This window comes from Scomber scombrus, chromosome 11 (assembly GCF_963691925.1).
Source record: "Scomber scombrus chromosome 11, fScoSco1.1, whole genome shotgun sequence".
Taxonomy (NCBI): domain Eukaryota; kingdom Metazoa; phylum Chordata; class Actinopteri; order Scombriformes; family Scombridae; genus Scomber; species Scomber scombrus.
Window position 1 is genome coordinate 24,242,173 of NC_084980.1, and position 19,784 is coordinate 24,261,956.

At 37.7% G+C, this 19,784-nt stretch overlaps 1 protein-coding gene across 3 annotated transcripts in view; it reads right to left on the reverse strand.

Moving 5' to 3' along the window:
* Positions 1–6,063: 6,063 nt before the first annotated feature.
* The window catches only part of LOC133991019 (nuclear receptor coactivator 2-like), a gene marked incomplete at its 5' end in the record, with an annotated part of 34,179 nt that continues 20,458 nt past the window's right edge, over positions 6,064–19,784 (reverse strand). For 2 of the 3 annotated variants that reach the window (XM_062429466.1, XM_062429465.1), the window contains 7 exon segments: positions 6,064–11,088; positions 11,823–11,897; positions 12,618–12,786; positions 13,875–14,142; positions 14,948–15,419; positions 16,628–16,705; positions 19,361–19,681. In XM_062429466.1, coding sequence (XP_062285450.1) covers positions 11,077–11,088; positions 11,823–11,897; positions 12,618–12,786; positions 13,875–14,142; positions 14,948–15,419; positions 16,628–16,705; positions 19,361–19,681 — 1,395 coding nt within the window. 3 annotated transcript variants of the gene reach the window in all.

Consider the following 19,784-nt stretch of genomic DNA (forward strand, 5'->3'; position numbering starts at 1 on the left):
CTGATAATCATACTACAACAGTCATTTCAGAAAAAAATATCTTTTTGCATATTTTTGGGGAATTTTATTGTGAAAAATCATCAATAGCGTTAATATTATACATTGTATACTCACCAAAATCATGATACACAACAAGGGTCACCTGATAATCATACTACAACAGTTAATTCGGGGGAAAAAAATTATATATTTTTGGGGAATTTTATTTTGAAATATCGTCAATAGCGTTAATATTTTACACTGTATACTCACCAAAATCATGATACACAACAAGGGTCACCTGATAATCATACTACAACAGTCATTTCAGAAAAAAATATCTTTTTGCATATTTTTGGGGAATTTTATTGTGAAAAATCATCAATAGCGTTAATATTATACATTGTATACTCACCAAAATCATGCTACACAACAATGGTCACCTGTTAATCATACTACAACAGTTATTTCAGGAAAAACAAATTGCATATTTTTGGGGAATTTTATTTTGAAATATCGTCAATAGCGTTAATATTTTACACTGTATACTCACCAAAATCATGATACACAACAAGGGTCACCTGATAATCATACTACAATAGTCATTTCAGAAAAAAGACTTTTTGCATATTTTTGGGGAATTTTATTGTGAAAAATCGTCAATAGCGTTAATATTATACACTGTAGGATGACCAAAATTATGATACACAACAAGGGTCATCTGATAATCATACTACAACAGTCATTTCAGAAAAAAAACTTTTTGCATATTTTTGGGGAATTTTATTGTGAAAAATCGTCAATATCGTTAATATTATACACTGCAGGATGACCAAAATCATGATACACAACAAGGGTCATCTGATAATCATACTACAACAGTCATTTCAGAAAAAAAAAAGATCTTTTTGCATATTTTAGGGGAATTGTATTGTGAAAAATCATCAATAGCGTTAATATTATACACTGTATACTCACCAAAATCATGATACACAACAATGGTCACCTGATAATCATACTACAACAGTCATTTCAGAAAAAAAACTTTTTGCATATTTTAGGGGAATTTTATTGTGAAAAATCGTCAATAGCGTTAATATTATACACTGTAGGATGACCAAAATCATGCTACACAACAATGGTCACCTGATAATCATACTACAACAGTCATTTCAGAAAAAAATATCTTTTTGCATATTTTTGGGGAATTTTATTGTGAAAAATCGTCAATAGCGTTAATATTATACACTGTATACTCACCAAAATCATGCTACACAACAATGGTCACCTGATAATCATACTACAACAGTTATTTCAGGAAAAAAAAAATTGCATATTTTTGGGGAATTTTATTTTGAAATATCATCAATAGCGTTAATATTATACACTGTAGGATGACCAAAATCATTATACACAACAAGGGTCACCCGATAATCATACTACAACAGTCATTTCAGAAAAAAAACTTTTGCATATTTTAGGGGAATTGTATTGTGAAAAATCATCAATAGCGTTAATATTATACACTGTATACTCACCAAAATCATGCTACATTTGCACAACTGAAACATCTGTACATAGTTTTTCATTATTTGATAGGTGATGGCAATCTAACCATTTATTAAGCTTTTCAAATGACTCTGACTCAGGTGTGAGCTCCTTTTACAGTATTGACAGTAATGTCTGAAACAAACTTTTTTTCAGAATTGGAGTGATTTAAATATTTGCAACATGGGCATTGGTGTTCTCCTTAGGTCTACTACATTTTCTTATGGGTGGATAACATTTGACTTTGAATATAAAAAAATAGCTTGAGGAAAAATTATTAATATATATTCTAACACATGTTCTATATCGTGTGAAGACTGTCTCTCCATTCTACATATTCCATATGTGGGGGGGCGGGGCGGGGTTTAGACGGCTTGTGTGCACAATATCCACTTACTTTGAGTTTGGGAGAGCTGGTCTACGGGCCCCTCTCTGGATTGCTGCGACTGTCTTTGCTACCCGGGCTGGTGAAAGCGTGGCGGCTTGTGACACCGGTTTGCCGGTCACACAAGAGATGTCTGGTATGATCCGGCGGGGCCGGGACCAGCCCCACAGCCAAGACCACCTCAATTAGGTTCTGCTGCTTCCAGTGATCTACGGGTCCTTTTGGAGGCCAGCCAACATGTGTGCTCGCTCGGAGGGACAGTGTCGCAGAGATGTGGCTCGTCTCCAGCAGCACTTAGAGTACCTAGGCCTGCACCTCAACAGGAAGAAGAGCAGGCTCCAGCCCTCACAGTCCACGGAGTTCCTAGGCATGTGTTTGGATGCCAGGGCAGGGACTCTTTACTTGACTCCTGTGAGACAGGCCGCCCTCAGGGCTTGCTTGTCCCAGTTCCGGCTTGGGGCCAGGGTGACCTGGCTATGTCTCCGCCTCTTGGGGTTAATGGCAGCCACAGTGCATGTCATACCCCTGGCTCTTCTGAACATGCGCCCAGTGCAGCGCTGCCTCCTAGACCTTGGATTTTGCCCACAGAGGAATCTGCAGGCCAGCGTATTGGTGATGCGCAGACTGTGTGTGGCTCTCCGTTGGTGGCGGCGGCCGACCAACTTGGCATGTGGGACGGTACTGGGGCTTGTGTTGCGTCGCCAGGTGGTGTCATCAGATGCATCCCTGGTAGGCTGGGGGGCTGTCCACGAAGGCAAGGGCATCAGCGGCCTTTGGCACGGACCCTGGTTAGCGCAGCACATAAATGTTTTGGAGCTGCAGGCTATCCATTTGGCTCTTCTGCACTTCCTGCCAGAGCTACAGGACCGCCATGTGCTGGTGAGAACAGACAGTACAATAGCGGCGGCATATATCAACAGGCAAGGGGGCCTAGGTTCCCCTCGCCTGTGCAGATTGGCTCGGGCAATATGGGAGTGGGCTCATCCCCAGTTCAAGTCCCTGAGGGCCACATACGTGCCGGGTCGGGAGAACCTTGCTGTAGATCGGCTCTCCAGGGGGGGACCCCTTCCCGGAGAGTGGCAGCTGCATCCAGAGGTTGTGAGCGGAATATGGGATCGCTACGGCACAGCCGTGGCAGATCTTTTTGCATCCAGGGAGAACACTCATTGTCCCCTCTTTTTCTCCATGGGGAGGGACAATCCTCCCTTAGGGACGGATGCGATGGCACATCAGTGGCCACTGGGCCTCCTGTATGCCTTCCCTCCGTTCCTCCTCCTGCACCAACTCCTACAGAGAGTCCAGCCTCATCCTGGTGGCCCCCAATTGGCCCCAGATGATTTGGTTTGCCGAGATTCCGCCCCTTCTTCAGGGACAACCGTGGGAGCTACCCATTCGCCGGGACCTCCCGTCCCAGGCCGAGGGAACTCTTTTTCATCCTTTTCCCCAGGGCCTCAGGCTTTGGGCATGGCCCCTGAGAGGGCCGAATTTCTAGCCTTGGGATTCCCCCAGTCTGTAGTGGGTACTTTGCAGGGGGCCCGGGCTCCCTCGACCAGGGTTGCTTATTCCTATCGTTGGGGGGTGTTTCAATCATGGTGTGCCTCACGACACGTGGATCCCCTCTCCTGTATGGCCCCTGGTGTCCTTCAGTTCCTTCAGGAGCTGTTAGAGGCAGGCAAGTCTCCCTCGACGTTGAGGGGGATGGTGGCAGCCATAAAGGCGGCCCATGTTGGGCCTCGTAAACTGGCACAGGGTTGTTGTGACCTTATTGCTCAGTTCTTTAGGGGGTTTGTAGGGTATCTCCCTCTCCCAGGAGGCCGGGTGTCCCCCCATGGGATTTGGAGATGGTTTTGTCAGCCTTGTGGCATGGGCCGTTCGAGCCTCTGGAAACGGTTGAGCTGAAATGGCTTTCGCTCAAGACTACATTCTTGTTGGCTATTGTGTCGACAAAAAGGGTGGGTGAGCTACATGCCCTTTCCGTGCATGAAGAGTGCTGCCGCTTCGTGCCTGGGAATGCTGGAGTGCTGCTGCGCCCCAATCCTGCATTCCATCCTAAGGTCTGGTCTGAGTCCCACACCAACCAATCTCTTGAGCTGCGCCCTTTCCGCCCTCCTCAGGATGGGGTATACAGTGTATAATATTAACGCTATTGATGATTTTTCACAATAAAATTACCCAAAAATAAACAAAAACTAAATTTTCTGAAATAACTGTTGTAGTATGATTATCAGGTGACCCTTGTTGTGTAGCATGATTTTGGGGAGTATACAGTGTATAATATTAACGCTATTGACGATTTTTCACAATAAAATTCCCCCAAAAATATGCAAAAATTATTATATATAATATATTTCCTGCAGCCTGGAGGACGACTCGTTTTGGCGAAAATGAGTTTGAAGTCAATAGTCTACCTTACTACGATAGGAAAAACACATTTTTTTATGTTTTAACAATGTTTCGTTTGTGAGCTATTGATAGCTGAAGTTCGAATCTGCCAATCTCTTTCTAACTTTACCCAAGTACTTCAGCGATCCTGCACTATGGCCCACTAAAATGACCGAGTCTGATAGAGTAGGAGTAGGAAGAGCAGAGGAGAGGCAGTGTTGGTTAGACTTAAACTACATGTAGTTGAACTACATAGCTTAACTACAATTTGCTGTAACTTGCTGGTAGTTAAACTACATTCATATGTTGTGCTGCGTCAAGTATTTCAACTACTTTTTGGATCATTTTTTGTAGTTTAACTACTCAATTTACAAACTACAATTTTGGTCAATAACATGAAATATTTTTGTTGGCATGGACGCCTTTATTTAGCAGCGTATATGGCATGTGCTCTAACTGTCATGAACTAAGAGCGTAGAACGGGAGGACACAAATGCTCAACACAGCAGGTTCAGGCAAGAAAGGCAGGTTTATTACCAGGCAGGGTTCGGTACACGGGCAGGCAGTCAGGTAGGCAGAAGTTTCCAAATCGAGAGGCAAAAGGCAGGTCAAAGGGGCAAGCAGGGTCAAAACACGAAAACAGGCTATGGCTTGAAACAGGCTATGGCTTGGTCTGTAATAAGAGCTGGGACGAGGACTGTGAGGTACAACGAACTGGCAACAAGACTGTGAGACACACAAGGTAAAGTACAAGAGGTAATGAGGGAAGATGGGAAACAGGTGGGGAGAACAATCAGGGAGCAGGTGTGAGAGGACGGGGGAAGGGCGTGCAGGAAGTAAATCTAGAACAGAGACAGAGGGTTAGTGATTTCAAAATAAAAACAGGAAAGACAAGACATAAACATGAAATGTGCAAAAGCAAACAGAAACTTGACAGACATGACACTAACCACTCGACCACCTGCACATGAAATATTTTTTATTAAAAAAAGACCTATATAATATAAATGTTATTTTAAATAAAAAAAATTAAAAAAGGCATGAATCATGTCATGACATGCCAACATTGTTGTTCAAGACACACCGATCTAGAATATGTCTGCCTCTTTGGGTTTTTTATTACATTTTTTGTAGACTGATTTACATTTCTGATTTACATGTGGGTATTGGGGTAGGATTTTCATTTTCTCTTTATATTACCCAACATGTCTATGGTGAACCTACAGTATGTTGACCAACATGTCAGCTTTTTTTCTTTAAAAAAATAAAACTGAGTTGAGAGGCATATTTCTGCTGGCATGTGAATTTTTTGTAGGCTATTATATTTAGTTTCATATAGACCACATGTTGATTTATTTAACGCTGAGTTAAATGAGTATAATGAGTATAAGTAGTTGCTAAAGCTACTTTTTTTAGCTGTAGTTTTACAAACTACATTTCTCCAGGGGTAGTTTGTTCAAACTACTGTCAGGCTGAACTACATGTAGTTTTACAAGGTATGCTTGCAAAGTAGCTTCCCCAACACTGAGGAGAGGAGAGGAAGAGCAGAGGAGAGAAGAGGAGAGGAAGAGCAAGGGAAAATGAGAAATCCGGGTGCGTGGGGGCCCATCTAAGATTATCTCTTCCTGGGCCCAGGCAAGACTGTCAGCTGGCCTGTGGGCCGGTGTCAGGTCTGCTGAACATTATAGCTCATTAATATAAAATACAACAACAAAAAGAGGCCAAATTTACATCCTAGTGAATGAAATAAGAATACAGAGACAGTCCCGCTCAATAAAAATAATTTATTTACAGTGGCATGAATCATAAATTAACAAGCAGCATTGGCAAAAGCAACATTAGAGTCGACAGCTTGCATAAAGTGTGTGAACGTCCGGACTTTTGCATAATAAAACACTCACACTCTGAATAACCTGTATGTACTGGACTTTTGTCACCGCTGAGATATTTAATATGAACACCACAGCATGGAGTATTATCATTATTATTATTATTATTATTATTTTAAAAAAGAGAAAACAATCTGTTGAACTGCAAACAGTGATCTTCAAACACCGACACTCTCCCCTCTGCTTTGACATATTGCTCTGATTTAACATTGTAATGTGAAAACACTTAAGGAAAAGTTCACAAAGAAACATTTCATAAAAAGGTCCTATCCTGTGAATCTAACTTCGTAAATTATTTTAATTTAAAAATGGGTATGTTTTCTATTACATAAATTTGAAAAGAAAAAAAAAGAAAATATTTTCTATCATTTTAAAGACTCTATGATCAAATACAAATACTGAGCATAGTGGCTTTAAATAAGAAAAAAACAAAAATAAAATGTGACAGTTTTAAAAAGTGATATCCGAACAATTAATTAAAGTGAAGTTTAAATTAAAAAAGCTGAAATTACTGTGTATGCCATCCTGGATTTTACATTCACTCTATTCAGATTAATTGGTTTATTTATTTACTTCTAACTAGGCTGGGTATTAAACCTCAGTTTATTTATGTAGTATACCAAATAAACTAAAACGTGCCTGTCGCAACAAGTATCGAAAACTATCAAGCTCCCCATTCCTGATTTTAAAAAACACTATATTACCAATTTTAGGCTATTTTAGTTACACAAAGTCCTCATACAGCTATAATTTAACACTGAGAAACTTCATTAAATTGTATTAAAAAAACAAATTTGAAGAAAAATATCTATATTTCTCAAATTACAGGTGTTATAATTTTAGTGGTAGGTACTGAAACTGGGAATTCACTTGCAGATAAAATGAACCCCCCCTCTCAAAGTGGTTTTATATTTTCATATTTCTAAAAAAAATGAAGTAAAATATAACTTTATGAACATTACATTTTCAAAAATTGGTGGTTTTTTTGTATGTATGTTGACCTCATTGACAGGCCACGGTAGCTCAAACGGCAGCTTAGAGACACACTGTGATGTTGTTGTCATTCCGACTGATCACCAGCAGGGGTCAGACTCCTAAATGCCCCTTGAAAAATAAAAACCAAACACTGCGCTGTTGAGGGGGAGCCTCCCTCATACATTTTGCACTTACAAAAAAGTGCATCAATACACTGTACTTACAATTACATTTGCACTTTGATTACCAAATGCTAACACGGTATGATTGTGAACTTTCCATGAGTTGATACAGACAGTCACCACTTTTGGGAGAAAAAAAAACAAAACAAAAAAAATTGTCTAATTTCTACACTGATGAAAGGCTAAAAACACTCACTCAGCAGTATGTGACACATATAATACACCTGTAAACAATTACAGTTAAACACCAGACAGAGAATCATAGATCTAAGGCATTATGCTATGTCTTTAGCATCTTAAGGTACTTAAATGAATTACAGTATTTTTTTTTTTTGTTAAAAGGTGATAAAATATCCATCTATGAATTACGAAAAAATTCTTCATTACACTCGTATGCGTACGCTGTATTAGTCCAAAAAAAAAAAAAATCACGAGGAAATCATTCACTTTCATCTTAAAAACATTTTTTGATTGATTTAGTTAAACCTTCGCAGAGAGTTTTGACATTCAGAGTAATTTCCATGGCTTACAATTTCTCTTAAAAAGGTTTTTGTCGTATTATACTGCCATCTAGTGGAGTATAATATACTGCACTGAGAGCTGGGGGGTAAAAAAAAAACTGAAGGGAAATGTACAGTAGTAGTAAAATCCTTGAAGTTCACTGGGTTAGGATCTATGTTAAGTATTTTAAAAGAAAAACATTTGAATTTCAGTGTTTCATTTTGCAGTCAGTTTACATTTTCATACAACAAGGAATGCCACATGTTCAGTACATTACATTACTCATTTTTACGGACCATCTGAAGCAGAGAAAAAGGGGGGGGGGGGTTGATGTTGGGGGGCCTGAAAAAACACACATTGCCAGTTTTTTTACAGTCAGTTTTTGTTCAGAATTTTTTTAAAAAGCTTACATTAAACAAAAGCACCTACATTAAAACAGCGAAAGCACCTTTCATATTTTTGATTCAATGAAATTATTCCCAAAAAATGTTAGAAGAGGTCCAGTTTGTCAACATCTACATAACTTTGGATTCAAAGGTTTGGAGTTTCCTGCTCAGTTGACCTGTATAATAATCTGTTTTTATGGACCAGGTCAGACTAAATCCTTGAACTCATCACCAGGAGAGTATTTAGAAACTCTCAAATCATTTAAAGATCAATTTAAACACCACAAGCTCCGACACAAGACTGTTTTTTTTGACAGCGATGTACTGTTGAATTGTCCGTAAAGCTTCAGGTTAATGCCGGTAACATCAGAGTTACAGGCAGACTACTCCTGCAGGCGAGTACGTCACAACCTTAAAGTGTCATTTTTTAAAAAATGAATCGCAGTAGCATGGAGTTTTATTACTTATACTCACATTCATTTAGAAGCAAAGCTGCTACGGAGGCAGAAATAATCTCATTGGTTAAAATCTCAGCGAGTGGAGCCACTAAATGAAGGTTTTGGCTAAATTAGATCGGACTAAATCAGTAAAATAAGAGTTAACGGTGGCTGGGATGCTTTCAGGTATACGCTAATGTAATGGCATGCATAAATAACATGCTAACTGTTAGAAAAGTAATGTTTACAATGGCCACCATCTATTTTTAGCCTGTTAGCATGCTAAGATTTGTTACGGCTGATGGGAATGTCGTTAGTTTTGCAGGTTTTTTGGTCGTAAACCAAAGTAATAGACAAACTGATGGTGAAAAAAGTCACAGAATCATTAAAGTTGTTGTAAATCATCTTGTTAGGAACGTGAATATCTTTACCAGATTAAATGGAAATACATTAGTCGTACAGAAGTTGTACAGATGTTTGAAGAAGTTGTGGATCAACCAATATCACCATAGCTAAAGCTTTGTGGTTTATGTGGCTAAAAACAAAAGGTAAAGATAGAAAATGAAATATAAAGTGTAGCATTACTGATATTGGGTTAGCTATTTAGCATAGCTAGTTCTAGCGAGGAAAGCTAGTTAGTTGGCCGACTGCTCTTCAAAGGTCATAAATTGTTTTTTTTGCCATTTAAGTAATTTAAATTAGTTGAATCCTGCTCTGAAAAAGTTATTTCAGCTCCAACAACTGAAATTTAATTCAACCAATGAGATATTTTCTGCTCTCTAAGAGAAATGTTTGTTGGACTAAAACTCCAAACTGCTGCTTTGCAATACCACTTAAGGGGGAAAAAGACAAAAAAAGGTTTAATAAATCTAAATATTTACACTTTCTATACACATTCACCTTCATTCAAAAAAAAGAAATTAAATAGGATACAGCTCCCCTGTTTTACTACAGCAGTTGAGATATATTTTCAAAATCGACGTCAAAAATCGACCATTTTGAGAGATTAAAGATACTTAATTTTCTTTTTCGTGCGTTATACAAAAAGAATCTCTAAAACTTCTTCTTTCAAAACTATAAATACCTTTTAAAATATTTTCATAAACCTTCTCATTTGACAGTCAAGCTCTCAAACAGAACCATAAAAAGATTTTCATTTATGCTTGTCAACAAATTTCAGCGTCTCTAAATGTCGAAACAACTCTTGACATAATTTGTTTCAGTTTCACACGCGCGCACACACACTCGCACGCTCACACACACACACACACACACAATACATAAATTTACTCTCATTATCACAATATACACTGTTGAGAGGATTAAAGTTGTGTGTTTTCAGTGGGAAAACTTTTAGTAATACATTCATCTGACCACAGCACGTTAACTGGGTGCATGTATGTAAAACTTGAGACTCGTAACCGATGACAGGTTAGGTTTTACTGCAACAGGATGATTTATATAGTGATGAAAAAAAATGAAAAAACACACTACATAAACCTGGTAATTGTCTGAAAGGTGCTAAAATAATTCTTCATTCTGTGTCTTCAAAACATACAGTAGAAACATTTTACACTCACCCCTGTTGATTCTGATGTTTTAATATATTAACTTTTTAGCATCACTTTCTTATTTAAAAAAAAAAAAAAAAAAGGAGCAAGAACACATAATAAATTAACAGCTCTTGACACAATCCAGTGTGAATTTCAGACCAGCTACAGGACATAATTTGTGAAATTATGCAATTAATATAAAAATCAAAATGCTACACAAGAATACTTTTTTTTAATATCCTTTTTAGTCACTGTATTTGATTCTACGTGGGTTACCATTAAACCTTTACCAGTGATGTTGATGTATATGTTTGAGTGTACCAGTGTATTTTAATACTGACACAAGCCTGTATGAAAATAATGCTGTGGGAATGTAGATTTATACCAGGTTTGACTTGAGAATTTCTGCAGAACATATTTTATATTAATTAATACATTTCTGTCACTAAGAACGACAGCATCAGATACAGTAAACTAAAATGTCCCAGTAGTAGGTTTCCAGTATAATCTGCAATCAGTTTCTTCTTTTCTTTTTTTTTTTTTAAACTTCTTTCTTCCTGTTGTGCATTAGTTGTCATGTTGGTGGTTCAGACGGCAGTTTCCCTATAATTGCATAAAATGTGAATGCAGTTCAGAAGGTTTTTACATGTGTCGGGTTTTCCTCTCTTCATGACGAGCGCCTTTGAGTTTTTCTCTGAGTTGACTGGTGTGGTAGAGGAGGGAGCAGAGCCTTCATCGTCACGTGTCCCCCACCTCCCCATCGCCTCTTCACCCTGACGCTTCCCGATGAGCTGAGAGGACGCGTCAGTATTTTTGCGTGGGCTCCTGTTGTTTAACATTGTCTCAACTGCAGCTGACGTCAGCAAAAATTCTATAAAAAGAGAGAAAATCGGGATCAAAGAAGGATTTTTTTTCTTTAAATATCATAACACTAACAGCCTCAAAGTTATTGTAGTAATAGGTATTGTGTTTGTAATATGTTACAATTAAATAGCAACTTTTAAGGATTCACTTTGAACATCTACTTTTAAAGTTTCTCAGATGGATGATTTGTTTGCTCTTCCCATTTTGATGGCTTTTTAAAACATGCTGAACAGGAGGATCTATAAGTTAATTTAGTTCAATAAAGACACATCAATGTTCCTATTTTCTCTTGCAGGATACAAATGAAGACTTCTTATAAAAAATGTGTATAATTAGGTCTTTAAATGACAAATGTAGTGTCATCAATGCAACACTGAAAGCAAATGTGGAACTAAAACTGAGCCCTGAGATACACTGTGTTTACAGCAGCTCATGACTACCTGCAGGTGTAAGGAACAGGTATCCAAAATTGCACAAAATGTTTTATTAAAGAGATATGATGAAACCTTTGTGATCCTATAATTTGACTTAGCTTTTGGACAGCTTAGTCTTACCTGCACTTATCAGGATCAGTGATTTTATGACAAATGTAGGTGAATTTAGTGTATTTAAATGCACAGACAGGAGCAATCAGCAGTACAGAAACTGTTATTTAACATCTTATAACACTTACAGAAGTCTATGTAATTAATGCATAAAAATGTGTACACAGTGTAAAAGTGAATGTGTAGCCCGACTTACAGAATTGTCTTCGCCCTCTTGTGTCATCATGTCAATTCCTGCCAGCTGCTCCAGGATAAGGCTGCCATCACTCACCTATGAAAAGTAAGCAGGTAACTAAATGAAAAAACTGTATTTATTAAGCACAATAATACTAGAGTACAATGCAAGCAAAACACAGGAAATAACAACATAAAAAAGACAATACAATCAATAAAACTACACAGTGGGAAAACACACGTTGCAGGATGAAGTGCTGATGAAACAGGTGAGTTTTTAATCAGCTTCTTAAAACTATTGCTGACTTTTTTTAAAGCTAGGGGAAGACAGTTCAAGAGGCTGCAAAAGCAGGGTCTCCTTTGGTTTTAAGTCTAGATTTCTGTCAGTAGACCTCAGTGATCTCACAATAATTCAGACATATTGTTGGCCAGCACTGGTGTTAGTTAATAGTCTAGTGGCTGCAAAAGTCATAACAAACATGCAAACAGCTGCGAGAAGTATTATTTCTCCTGTATACTGAAGATAACTATTATAGGGAAATCACTTGACACAGTTCAGAGTTGATTTTCATTTTACATTTACTAGAAAAGCTACATGTGAAAGTTGTCTGTGTTGCATCTTCCAGAAAAATGAAATTAATGTAATAACAATACACTATTTGTTGTTTTTTTTAAACAAGAAACTTCCTCTCTCTTGAAGAATACCTCTTAAGTACAGAAGGTGATTCTCAAACACCGGCATAGTAATGTGAAGCTACAGTAAATGCATGAATCAAATGCTAAAGAATGAATGTATGTGACACTGTCAGTCTCTCACCTGCTCTGTATTTATGGAGGCCATTGAGCTCCTCTGTCCTGACATCTGGTTCATGTTGCCTCCATTGTTCGCCATGGAGCCATGGCCCATGTTCATGTTGTTGTTGCTGTTGTACATCCCTGCGTTGGGTTGGGAGGGGTACTGGGACTGGGACTGTTGGGGGTACACACTGGAAGGAGGCGCATTCAAGTCAGTATGATATTCAGAATGTTTATCCATTGTACTATTGTACTACAGTATGTAGTCACATTCATATTTATTTATATATATAACTTCCACATCAATGTTAGCTGATTTATATTGTTTGATGTACTGTTGTTGTTGCTTTATGTGTGTTTTGTAAGGTGTCATTGAGTGCTTTGAAAGGTGCCTTTAAATAAAATGAATTATTATTAGAAAAAGGTATATATTCTATACATTCTTATTGATTTATTGCAAGAAAAGAGAATTTACTGCACTAGTGGAATATATCTAAGTTCATTACTAAGTCCTTTATTTTGAGGTACTTGTACTTTATTTGGTTATTTCCATTTTATGCTGCTTTATACTTATACTCTATTATATTTCTGAGGAAAGTACTGTACTTTTGCCTTCACAACATACATTTATTATATGCTTTTATTTTATACTTTTTATTATTTTATACATGAAATGACCAGTTTATATAAAATATGCATTGTTATAGATTCGATTTCCCAAAATAATATCAAGTTAAATAGTTAAAATTAGCTCTACCTTGACATTAAAATGCTGCTTATACATGCATGTCAATTATTAACAGTAATATTCCAAAAATGAACAAAGTACATGATAATTAAAACAATATAAATGTGGTCATTCTGCATAATGAGTACTTTCTTTCTTTCTTTTTTGCATTTTGCAGCCAATACTTGTACAAAATTGTAAATTTACTTAAGTAAGCTTTTGAATGCAGGACTTTTCCTTGTAATAGAGTATTTTCTTCATTATGATATGGCTACTTTACTCAGTAAAAGATCTCAGTAATTCTTCCACCACTGACGTTCACTTACAGCTAAGCAGATAAATACAATATTGAGTTATTACGCAAGATTTCTGTGGTATTGGTTAGTGAAATCCATTTTGAAGATATTAATAATAAAGTTAATAAGCTCTGTACATCCTCTTAACTTTGTTTTGTGTGGATTTAATATAATTGTTGGATTTTGCTTTCAGTCACATCATCACATTAAAACTAAACAAAGACATGTTCGCATTTGTTTAATGAACTGTTTGTACCTGCTGCTGGTGGAGATGTTGGCTTGTTGAGGCCATCCGTTGAGCTCTGTGCTGGGCTGGTAGCTGGGGGGCCCTCCCTGGTTCGGGCCCTGGGGCTGGGATTGGGGTTGGCCCTGGCCCTGCTGCAGCATGGGGCTCTGACCCTGCCCCATCCTGGGGGACAGCAGGGGGCTCTGGGGGGTCGTGGCCCCACATGGGAAGCCTGACACTGGATCCTGGTGTTGCTGCTGCTGCTGCTGCTGTTGCTGCTGCTGCTGCTGGCTCATTCCTGGAAGGTTTAAAAGTATAGGCTTGATGTGTGAAAACCAAAGTAAAAAACTGACTGAGGACATCGGTAAAGTTATTCAGTTCCAAATCTACTCAGAGATCTTGATCATTTGGAGATGTTATAATATTTAACAGAGTAACATTGAATTCATGAAGAGTGATCGAGGGAAAGACAGTACTGACATATAAAAGAAATTAAAATCTTAGCTTTTATATGAACTTCTTGACCCAAGACTAACAAATAACAAATAAATCACAATTAATCCAAACTATAGCCACTGTGTCCAGTTAAAAATACAAAAAAGTACAAAATACTGTTTTGTTCTCGCTTTCGAAACTTGCAAAATTATCTGAAAACTACCAGAATAATCAAATTCTTTGGTCAAATTAGATTCAAGTGAGCAGCGAACATCTTAAATCACTGAAAAACGACATTAAATCAACAAATTAAAAGAAATATGAAGAGACAAAGAAGATGCTACCACCACCGTCACAGCTATTTCCCTCCACAATTACCATCTGTGGCCATAAAGTCTTTTAATTGATTTATGAAGAAGAAAGAAAGAAAAGGTATGGAGTGTTTGATTTGCACACAAAAATAAATTAACTGCAAGAAAATAAACAATAATTCCAATAACAACAATAGCCAATCACCTTAAAAAATGGAAATAACATTACAATAATTACATAGAAACATTAAAAAGAAGATTATATCTGATCACCGCCACCACAGAAAAACAGAGAAAGCGACTTCCACCAAGCACACAGACCAATCGTGACGCCGCTGCCGAGCTTTAATAATATACCTGCGCTGCTGAAGTGGAAGGCACTGTGCTGTGATGGTGGACTCATTACCCCGCTGTACTGCCCGCCTACATTTCCCATCATGCCCTGGCTAGCCAGATGATGGCTGGGGGAGAGAGGGGAGGAGAAGGGGCTGGAGGAGGCGGGATGAGGAGGAGGAGGTGGAGGAGGAGAGGGCAGGCCGGTACCGTAGCTGGAGGCCGGGTAGGAGAACTGCTGCTGCTGTGGGTTGCCCTGGGGGAGACGCGGGTTGGTGCCGCCCATGGGCATCGGCGTAGGGGCGGCGCCCCCGCTGGGCATGTTAGGCGACATGTTGATGCCCTGCGTCCGCATCATCATGGCACGCTGCTGGTGCACGTGTTGCTGCTGCTGCACGTGTTGCTGCTGCTGCTGCTGCTGTTGTTGGCGTTGGCGTAGGTGGTTGCTGAGGTACTCTCGCTGACGTTGGGCCAGCATTTGGGCGTTGAGGGTTCCCTGGAAGAAGAAACAGGGCAAGGTGATGTTAAGTTACACTGAAAACATGCTCTGAAAAACCAGAAACCAGCATCAGGATGGCACTGTTTCAATTTGGAGAGCTATTTAATATCACTGAAGATGTAAATAAGCCTGCTGCAGTTGAGTGGATTTGAATAAAAGCAGATAACAGTAATAATAGTAATAATGATAATGATAATAGAGTCACTGTTACTGCTTTACATACAACAAACAATAAAACCAAAAGGTAAAAACCCATGTTGTAAAGCACTTTCCATAAATATAAGATACATATTTAAAACGTGCAGTGTATAAAACATAATAAAATAAAAGCTTAATTAAAATAAACTAAAATTATTCATTGGTCCACTGATGAAAATTTGTTTAACAAAGTGATTTAAAAGAAGATTAAATGATTTGGTTCATCTGCTCTTGCACATTTCAGGAGCGTAAAAACTACTAAACTTTGATTATTTCTTACATTAATACTGTACATTAATTCCATTTATATTTCTACAAGTTAAACATGTAACCATTTCTACGATAAGTACCTTTCTCCTAATATAAGATGAGATAAGATAAGATAAGATGTGTCTTTATTGATCCCTCCTCAGGATAACTCAAATTGACACAAGCAGTATAGTGGGGGAAAAACGTAGCAGCGTAAGGGTGAAATAAAAAAAACAACTATATACAACAATAAACAATCTCTGTGTAAATAAATCTGCAATATGTAAATGTGCAATGCAGAAGTTCAACTAATAAAACAAATGCTTTCAGATACTTCTTAATACAGTAATTTGACTGCCACAATCATTATAATGTTTATAATAATAATAACATATAAAGCATTTATACATTAAATAAATAGCATAATGTATGATTAATAATTATAAACTTCATGCCACTGTGACAAGGCTTAAACTTGAGTCATATCTAGTATCTAAATTCAGTTTAATGGGGTTTTCCACCCTGACAAGAATACAACTATAGAGGAAACATTTAATACTTAACATGCATTATGCTTGATTGAACACGGAGCAGCGAGAGTCAATAATCTACCAGGGAAACATTTCTAATCTGCTTAATGCAAAAGCCTCCCTTCAGAATATTTGAATAGTGTTAACAAGTGAAGTGGAACAAGATGCAGAGAGGGAGAAAGATACATACATACATTTATACACAGAGCTACACATATATAGACTGACCTGGTTTGGTACATTAGACCTTAGAGGTAGATTCATATTGGACACTCCACTCATCTGGTTCACCATTGGCTGACGGTTCTATGCAGAGAGAAACAGAGTAATTAATAAATACATTCAGTCACATGTTAATTTACAGATGCTGCAAGACCTTTAATTAATCCAAATTTATTCTGTTAGCTTCCTCCACTTTTCTTTTAAGATGATAGTTTGGTGACCTTTGATACAGTGCAATCATTTATACACACAAATACATTATAATGTGTGACTCATTTTGCACATTTTGGACACAAAAGCAGCTAGACAATTAAGGATGATGGGGGAAAAAAATGTCCGAGCTGCCTTGAATTAAATTAGTTAATGTGATTTAAGTGTCAACAGCCCCAAAATGCATTTAAAGTTAAATATTTCACTCCTGCAGCACAAACACTGACACTATTAAGAGTTTGTTAAGACTCCTCTCCTGCACCGTAACTCTTTACTCTTCTGTTTGTATCTGTCTTTCTCTATGTTAGCTAAACTTTTACTTCCAATGTAACACTTTTAATCATATTAAAATGTATTTTTATAGTGTAATGAGTTGCTTTTATATTCTGTCTAGATGCATTTTGTGAAATACTTTTAATTACATGGTGTTGAAATGTGCTATACAAATAAATGTCCTTTGCCTGTGTGGCCATCAATGTTGAAAATGTTTTAATCACAACTGTTTTAAGTGTTTCTCTTGGCATTTGAAGTGTTAAAGCCTTTATCAGAATGACTCATTAATATATTTCCAGATTGCAGGAAGTTATTTAAAGATTTCCTGTAGACCCAAAATGTGAGGAGGAAGTGATAAAAGTCCTGACTCATGTCTAAACTCTCTGCTAAATCACTGTTGTATTTTAGTCAATATAAACAGGCTGTCATTGCATGAGATTACCACCAGATGGCAGTTTAGACCTAAAAATCTTTAGATAAGACATGAAGGATATGAAAGCAATGATTCAAGCAAAATAAAAACTGGGAGGTGAAGTGAAAATAAAAATAAAAGAAATCAAAACATATAAAAAAGTTCTCTCATAATCAAAACCATTAATCCCTCATATTTCTATCACACACATCTCCTGCACAAAACTAAAAATAAACCAAGAGAATTAACAATTAATAGATTAAATAAAGTGTAGTGTATATAGTGTATATATATATATATATATATATATATATATATATATATAAGAGCAATGTAAGTACACTGTAAATAAACCAACTTAAACCAAATTAAACCAACCACAAAATTACTGTAAAACTACAATATTGTATAAATGTAAAGGGGGAAAAAAGGAAATTTCACATAATAATTGTATAAAGAAGCAAAATATATGTGCTGTAAAAAGTAAAACCAAGTATCTATACATAAATATAAGTACATACAATCAAGAACAGGAACTATTATAAGGAAATGGAGACAGATGAGTGTGTTAACAGCCCCTCAGTCAGATTAGCTATAGACTGTATATGCAATCATCTTTACGTTGTGTGTGTGTGTATGTGTGTGTGTGTGTGTGTGTGTGTGTGTGTGTGTGTGTGTGTGTGTGTGTGTGTGTGTGTGTGTGTTTGTGTGTTTGTGAAGTACATATCATGTGTGTTCATCGTTTCGTCTCTCAGCTTCCTGCGTTCATCAGCACTTCCCACGCACGTTTGTTCCTTTCTGGCCGCTGCCGCTTAAACTCAGTGAACCCTGTTGGCTGGGCGTCTGCTCCGATGCATCGAGTGTGATAAGAAAAAGTGAAGCTGGCAGCATGTAAAAACGGAGGCTGCTTTGTTTTTTTAATTGAGTATCTAATATAAGAGGTACAGCGTCTTTTTTCATGGTAATGAGGTTTGCTGTTGAATAAAGATGAAACAAGCGTGTGTGTAAAGTGTCGAGACCCAGCGTTACATTTTATAAAAATGTTTGTATTTACAAGGAGAAAGGAGAAAAGGTTTGAATTTTTAGTAATATCAGATTATCGCAGCCATAATAGTTCATGATAACGATATTATTGCAATATTTATACAAAATAAAAATAAAAATGTTGTTTATCGTATGTTTTGTCTCTTTTTTGTCAAATTAATTACTATTAAAAGGTGAAGAAAGTCTGTAACCATAACTGTAAAAAAAACAAAAAACTACTACACTTAATGAATCTGACATTTTATAGACCAAGCAACTAATTGGTTAATTGAGAAAATAATGATAGTAATTGTTAGATGCTGCCCTAGTTGTCTGGTGTAGCTGACTAATTTGGCAAATACTTCAGGATAACAGCTTGTCTAACAGCTTTTATAATGCTAAAATTTTGGACCAAATTTAAAAACCTTATTTTCATGTACATAATTTTATGTGACATGTATGCATGCGGTTCCTGCTGAACATGGATGCACATTTGCACCACTGAGTAATGACAAGCAGCCTTGATAATGCTGATCTGTGAGGTAAAGTAGAGAATGCAGAGTCTAATATGTAGAAAGATCTCATATTAGCTGTATCACACCTTCTAATTTTATATAACCCTGCTCTGCTGGATGCTAACAGAGTTGTCCTCTTCATATCCATGTTGCTATGGGAACACTGGCCACACCCTGATCCCCACCTGGATGGGACTGTTTCTCATCTATCTACCACAACATTCCTGGTTTCTGGTCAATAAACTTTTAAAATAAACCCATTTCTGTCTTTCTGTTTTTTTAAATAAATGATAAGTTGCCACATACCAGCTGGGCCTGGAGTCTGTGCTGCAGCTGAAGCCTCAGGTTGTTAGGCTGGGGGGGCACTACAGGGTTAGGCCCTCCTGGCCTCATCCCGGCTGGTCTGGGCCCTAAGCCTCCAGGCATCCTCATCATTGGTGGGTAGCCAGCGTGTGGCATCCTCTGCGGCCCCATATGGCCCCCCATAGAGGGTCCGTGGAACCCGCCATCTGGAGGCAGGCCGCCGTAGCCTGACTGAGTGGCATAGTGTTGGCTGTACAGGGGAGGTTTCATACCGGCTGCTGGGTCTGCAGAGCCAAGGTACTGGTCCTGGTCTGACATTGGGCCCTAAAGGAGAGAAGATGAGATATGAGTGTGAGGAATAAATAAAACATGATTTCCATGTTGTTACTCTGCATATGTGGAGTTTATCCTCAATATCTTCTCTGGT